Source organism: Brienomyrus brachyistius, chromosome 15, assembly GCF_023856365.1.
Source record: "Brienomyrus brachyistius isolate T26 chromosome 15, BBRACH_0.4, whole genome shotgun sequence".
Classification (NCBI taxonomy): Eukaryota; Metazoa; Chordata; class Actinopteri; order Osteoglossiformes; family Mormyridae; genus Brienomyrus; species Brienomyrus brachyistius.
The window spans coordinates 11,598,014-11,605,642 of NC_064547.1; the positions used below are offsets into that span (position 1 = coordinate 11,598,014).

The 7,629-nt window shown below is 35.8% G+C and overlaps 1 protein-coding gene across 1 annotated transcript; it reads right to left on the bottom strand.

The window, feature by feature from the left end:
* Nucleotides 1-1,107: 1,107 nt before the first annotated feature.
* On the bottom strand, nt 1,108-7,004 carry im:7152348 (uncharacterized protein LOC559250 homolog). Its single transcript, XM_048976573.1, has 4 exons — nt 6,854-7,004; nt 5,424-5,770; nt 4,432-4,539; nt 1,108-3,242 (listed from the first exon to the last, which is right to left on the bottom strand). Exons 2-4 carry the CDS (start codon nt 5,756-5,758, stop codon nt 3,188-3,190), a joined length of 498 nt encoding a protein of 165 aa, XP_048832530.1. The 5' UTR covers nt 5,759-5,770; nt 6,854-7,004; the 3' UTR covers nt 1,108-3,187.
* Nucleotides 7,005-7,629: the final 625 nt, after the last annotated feature.

Genomic DNA, 7,629 nt, shown 5'->3' on the forward strand with positions numbered 1-7,629 from the left:
GAAGGTTTTCCCCCTGTTGAAACATGATTCATGGGACAGACTGATTAATGCCTTATATTTGTTCTAATATGGAGTAGTGGGTGTCAGCAGACATTGTCCTTTTGCTTTGAGTCCTTTCACCAAGTCTTACCCCCTACTTCTCTTATTTCCATGTAGTGGGTCATTTAAAACATTTTTTCTATGAAGGGACACAGGTCTCTTGTCCTGTGATACTAACTTGCGTGCCTTAGGGCAGTTTGTAGTTAAGAATTTAATCTCTGAATGGCATAAAATTTAGGTCTCATTACAGGCATCCAATGTCATATATTCACTAACATTTAAAAATCACAAAAAACAGCAATAAATGCAATAATTACCACTAAAATGATATATCCTGTTAATCTAACTTTAACCATGAAAATAAAAATGCTAAAGGATAGTGTCAGTATGACAGGATACCCCTCAGGTGTTCCTTTACCTCAATTTGGAGTGGGACTGGTAAAATACGTGTAAAATAAAGTCAAAATTCATCTGAACCCAACTGTCAACTCTTGTCGTTTGAAATTGCTCAGTGTCATTACCTCTCTCTTCTTTCTGTAGAAATTGTACTTTTTTTAGTTTTGGTATAAATGTGTTTCAGAACTGGTGGTTTCACCTGAAAGATGTAATGTTTCTTGTTGAAATGACTCACATTTCATTGCTGGATTTAATTCTGCTCATCCCAGAAGCATTAGAATGGCTCCACCCCAGGACTTGTATGGCGTTTATAAGCAGATAAGCAAATGAAGTAAAGCAATTACAGCTCAGTATGTTGAGCTGATGTTAACGTCCTCATCCGTCTGACGACATAAATCAAGACTAGGGAGGTGCATGTCTGGTTGGGTTTGTTGGCCCAGAAAGTAATAAAATTTCGGCATGTAGGCTACTGGTGCGTTCGTTTTTCTCTCGGAACTCGGAAATTCCAAGTTGAGTGACATCACGTCCGACAATCTCCCGTTCGAGCTACCACATCTCGGAACAAACATGGCTGCCTCCATGAACATGCTGCTGTGTGTTGTTGCTTTATTTTTTAGCAGTTTTAGAGTAAGATTATTTTTTCCGAGAGACACACAAACAAGAAACACGAACTGGTCAAACCACATTAAAAGCTTTATAAAATATTTTAGTACATCCACCCATCCATTTTCCAAACCGCTTATCCTACTGGATCGCGGGGGGTCCGGAGCCTATCCCAGAAGCAATGGGCACGAGGCTGGGAACAACCCAGGATGGGGGGCCAGCCCATCGCAGGGCACACTCACACACCATTCACTCACACATGCACTCCTACAGGCAATTTAGCAACTCCAATTAACCTCAGCATGTTTTTGGACTGTGGAGGGAAACCGGAGTACTCGGAGGAAACCCCACGACAACATGGGGAGAACATGCAAACTCCACACACATGTGACCCAGGCGGAGACTCGAACCCAGGTCCCAGAGGTGTGAGGCAACAGTGCTAACCACTGCACCACCATGCCGCCCCGCACATAGAAATATATATTTAAAATAAAATAAATGAAAACTAATAAACTAAAAAAACCACACAGAAAACTTAATCAAACTGCACTTTCGAAAATTTCAAATGGAAATAAAAATAAAAACTAAACAAAAAAAAAGAAACAAAATTGTAATAATATTGGTTTAAGTGTAAAATATCAATTTGGATGTCACAAAAAGAAGGGTTTGCAGGTATCACCAACTCCCCGAATGAGGTTTTCCATGGTATAATCCATGAAACACTCACTGAACTTGTGGGTGTTACCTTACTTGATGACTCAAAATAAATTGCACAACAGTGTTTAGCTGCTGAAGAAAAAAAACCGACTACTTACACTGTACTGAAACTAGTGACACCGGAAAGCCATATACCGATGATAAATCTCTAAATTGTGATTGACTGATATTACCTGATTCATATGCTTTGCTCAACCCTGAAGTCAAGAAGTTTTGGTTGCTAAACAAACATGTTACTGTATTCTGGTAGAACAAGTTCTGTGGAAAAAAAGGCTTCTTTTTTTTGTTATTTTCTCTCTAATATCTCAAAAGGAAACAATAATTTGTATGTTGTTCAAACTGAATTTAGGAATAATGATGATTTGTGTTACATTTCACTTGCTCTCATATTCATCCAGCATGCAGGCGAGCAGATTAGCAGTGACACGGCTCACACATACTGGGCGTGTTGCTGTGAAACAAGTAGCTCTCAGTATCTGTGAGTACTTTGCTCTAACTGCCACTATTACCTAGTCGAGACTTGACCTGCCCAATCCTGTTCTTCCCAAGCCTGCAGGGTCAGAAAACTCTGAAATATTCCAGTCAACACAACATATACTTCCTAATGGCTAGAGGAAACGTATCACACCTTAGTCCAACCATAAGTACTTTTATCAGTTTTTGCTGCAAGTGCGCAGCAGGTTTATTATTACGACGCTTTCATTTTCTATACATCTTTCCTTTGGGAAGCTCAACCCAACTCAGAATTCATGTAAATATGAATATATTTACATGACACACAACACACAAAAAAACACACAACAAATTTGTTTGCATTGTCTGCAATGTTACATAAATGCACTGCATATATATGAAAATCAGTTTGTGTTTTGATTTTTATATAATCTGTGATGGTTCAGCTCAAGAGATGTGTGATAATTAGCACAAGAAGTTGATTCAGGTTATTAAATGTTGGGAAACTCAAAAATGTGTAGAGCTCCAGCCCTCCAGGACTGGAGTCTGACATCCCTGGGTATACACATTCAAAGGACAGCAGATTTAAAACATAACATTGCTTTGTGTCTGTTTTGAGTATCTCTCAACAAGATACTTTGAATTTTTTCAAAAAGGCTCTTGAAGACAAAGAAGGACAGACATCTGCTCAAAGAGGACAGCTGACCCAAATACTACAGCAGCAGCTCTACAGTATTACTATATTATATTCATTTGGTAGCCACTTTTGTCCAAAGTGACATACAGGTGAGGATCGGAGAGCAGGGTTAGCCAATGTCACTTTATGTCTTAAATGTTGCCAAACACAAGTAAAACTCCTTCACCTTGAACACATTTTCCAAAATTCTTTGAAAAAATATATTTAAAATACCCATATAAAACAAAACAAAAAAAAACGTTCAGAGCCATAAAAAAACAAACTTTTGGGGCTGCCTAAATCTTAATTTCTGTAGACCATCTCTTCTGCCGAGAGTCTGCGCCAGGATTTCATCTCTCTGTCAAGGAAGAAACAGCAAGCTCAGTGTTACTCAAATCTGCCAGTCACTCACTTCAACTCATTACTCACAGTTGAGCTGGCAAGTACGCGTAATATAAAAAAGAAATTATAGTACCACACTACTAGACTAATGCGTTCCACGAAATCACTTTGTAAGATTGTAAAATCTTGGAGGCATAATTTCATTAACCATTAATTTCAAGGAAAAATGACCTATATTCAGTTGAGATTGCTACACTGCACATGGTCATCAGTGAGCGCAACATAAAACGAAGGTGGGGAGGCAGGAGCTGCAAAACAATAGCGATGGCAGTGCACCTCTTTTTTGCTCCTTGCTTGGAAACCAGTATTAAAATAATTAGTTGTATAGGCAAAAACTAAACTGAAACTAATGTCAATGCAAAGAAATGTCTGAAGCATGTAAGTCAAAAATCCAACACGCCTCATGAAATATGCTTGTTTGTTTCATGACGTGTGTAACGAGTGAAATACAATATTTGTGTATATTTATTATAGTGTTATTGTGTAGTATTTCACACCTCATGAAGTTCTTTCAATTAGGATTCTAACAAAATTACTTTTAATCAAACTTTCACGAATAATTGTAACACTGTATTGTACATAAAAATGTACATACCCATTTGTTATTCTCTTCTGAAACGTATTTTTCTCTTTTCATTGTTTTGTAACGTTTTGTATTACAGAATTTCATTCAGACTAAATGGATGAAAAAAGGTTATTCACCTAAACTGAATCATTATATATTTACAGAACTGTAAAAGTTCATTCAAATTATACGTCTTCAGGTTAAGTATTTTGTGATTTCTTGTTTATGTTATATTTTGTGATTTATTGTTCTTTGTTGTGTTTTTTCCCCCTGTTTTTTATCATTTATACTCAGTAAATCTCCCTAAGTGAAAAATAAAACAATAAAAAAATTGTAATTAATTAAGAAAATACAAATGATCTTACAGGTGAAGAAAAAAAATACAATGTGAGGATTTTCACAATTTATTGGACAAATGTAATTTGTGAATACCTTAATGCAGGATAATGGGTGTATGACTAATATTGTGCAACATTATTGCACATATTTTCAAACTGGTTTAACACATATGGACACAGTATTACAAAACACTCCTAGTGATAAAAACAACACAGACAGAAACTGGGAAAGAAAGACTCACACATTTGAGGCTGGCAAAACTGTCTCTTGCTGCTGATGCTTGGAAAGACTGAATTTCTTCAGGAAGGTGGGAAGTCTGAGCTTGGGGACAGAGTTTTTAGTGGAAGACCTGTCAACAAATGCAAATAAAGATGGAGAGTGTTTCAGAGGCATAACGTAAATAAAGTGTCAAGGCTGGTATATCTTTCAAAATGGCTCATAGCTACCACTGACCCCTCCATTGTCCATGCCTGTCATTCACAAAATTGAGTAACAGAATGGTTAATTGGTAATGGTAACTATGACAAGTGGCTAGATCTTGAACAAAAAACTTAATTGATCTTTTTTAACCAATTAGCTAACCTGGTGGAAAAAAAACAAACTTTATATACTAAATTTATATACTGCTAAAAATATTGTACTTGTGGGATATGATAAACAGCGCACAGTCCATAAATGCGTTGGGCTAGATATGTGCAACATAGATTAGGAGGAATAGGTTCCAAAAAGGTTTCTACTTCGATTGTGTGGTAATTGCTTGTATAGCCTGAATCCGACGTTGACCAATTTACTGTAATTTACAAATGTTTTACTGTTTGTGCAGGAGGGAACAATACAACCAATCATTTTCATCTATATCTACACTAAACTTCTGAAAGTATAATATTAAAAATAATTTTAAAACTCTTTTTCTGTCATGAGTCAGCTGGGCTACGCCACATGTGTAGTCTTTTACACACCTTAATAATTAGGTTGATTTTTACAATGCCAAAAGCAATGTTCTTGTAAGGATAGTCTTGCTAAAGTTAAATGGTCAACATTAGGCTTATACTGTACATAGCCTACAGTCAAAAAAAAATCTTTTATTGTGGGTTGCTATAACCAAAAACACTGTGATGACATTTTGGTAATATCGCCCACTCCTACAGCTTGGTATGCAACTTGAAATGAATTCAATACAATATCTCATTTACATATTGGGCTAGGACATGGTCACAGAGAGAAAGAGCTTACCATTCATCAATGGAAGAACATTCTAGAAGGATCTTATTGGGCTCTCCTTTTTCCTCATTGACACAAGCAACTTCTTCCTCCTTATTCTCAGAGATCTGCTCCCATAGATCAGAATTGACCCACAGTGTAGCTTGCAGCCCACGCTCTCCAGTCACACAAGTTATCCGGCGACAAAGTGGGCAGCACACAGACAGCAGACCATCTTTAGGCTGGGCCAGCTGCTCCAAGCAGGGCCCACAGAAGGTATGTTCACAGTACAGAACCCGAGGTACACGCTCGTGCCGAGAATAGGGCATGTAGCACACACTGCACTCATTATCTTCGTAAAGTACCATCACGTCAACTGCCTGTATTGGGGTGATGGGGTAAGGGGTTGTAGAGGAAAAATGCGATAAATTTATACTTGAATTTGGTTTGTCCCATGGAGTGAGCTTTAATGTATGTGTACTCAGAAGCCTTCTTTACTTACCCAACACTACTTAAATTGAAGGACCATAGTGGTTCAACATGATTATGAATAATTAAATACATAGAATTTAATTTTTTAAGAAGTGTGAGAATGATTTCTTTCTCTTAAAAACAAAACCACTTGTTTTTCCTATTCTGGATTGAATACCACCATAACAAATGCCTAAATGTCTGAAAGCAATAGGTTAAATCACTCCATGTTTTGCCAGTATGAATATGTTTTCATGAGATGCTGTGGAGCATGCAATATGGCAATTTAAAAATTAACATCTATTTAAACAATAAAATATTTGCCATAAGCATTATGTGTATATACTCAAAAGAATATTTTTTTCAAAATGAATATAAGGCGTTTCAGTGGTTGCCTATATTTGTGCCTAGTGCAACCATAACAACATAGAAAATATATGCTTTTAAAGAAATATAATTCATAGATAGATTGCTGTACCGTATTCCATTTATATATATATATATATATATATATATATATATATATATATATATATATATATATATATATATATATATATATATATATATATATTAACATATATATATTAACATATATATATATTAACATATATATATTAACATATATAACATATGAAAAAAATATATATATATTCAGGGTCGCAGGGATCCAGAGCGTATCCCGGAGGACAAGTGGGTGTAGAAAAGGAATTAATTAAGAATAAATATTTATTAAAATAATAATGTTGATTTAATCCAACATATTTTAGAACTCAAATATAGGTCATGGCATATGGAAGTCCTGTTTTAAATATATCACAGTCTCCAGTACATTCACTCTCCAGTACAGATTAGATCAATACTTCATAAAGTATCCAAGATATTTTAGGCTTAATCATTAAACTACTCTAATACTTTCATTTAAAATTTCTGTTATGTAATTTGAAATCACGTTAATAGATTTTTTAAATGTCATCTAATCGAGTACTTACCGTCAGATACTGCTTTTCCTGCAGGTGGCCTTCCGTTCAACAAAGCTGTAAGAACTAGAGTAAAAGGTTTTATGTTCAAAAACAGGATTTCATTCAGCCAAATGGGTGTAGTTTTATGTCACTTCAGTTTAACAATTTAAAAGGCAGGACTCCGCCTATTCTTTGGTGTTGCTCAATTCTCCTTCAGCTGGCAGAAGTACTCAGTATTACACCCTGTTTTCTAACAAATACTGCACTAATACACATTTTATTTGCCTGTTGGAGGGCATTAGATGTAAGAAAATGGTATTCTGTGGACAGGGACGGTCATATACCTTCTACAGTAATGTCCATGAACTGAAGTTGTAAGAATACTATAATATACATTTATTATTATTATTATTATTATTACTATTATCGACAGGGCTCTATGCAAACTTATTTTTCAAGGAGCACTTGTGCCCCTAAATTAGAAAAACTTAATGCATCATTATAATCCAATTTCACATACAAGCTAGCATGGACAGGTTAACCATGACAGACAAAACTGGCAAGAAACTAGATTTTTATTGTAGTATTTTAGATTTCTTTTGATGTTTTATCGTATTTCACATTACAATTCATACTGTAATTAAGTCCAAGTGGTCTGGCCAAGCTTTGTACGTGTAGTATATGTAACCGGTTCATCACTGCGGTCAAGCTATCCGCACTTTGCTGAAACATGGTCAAATCATCCGCGCTTAAAATGTGTGGTGAACGCATAGACATAACATTATGGTAACAGCTCGCGTTTCGGA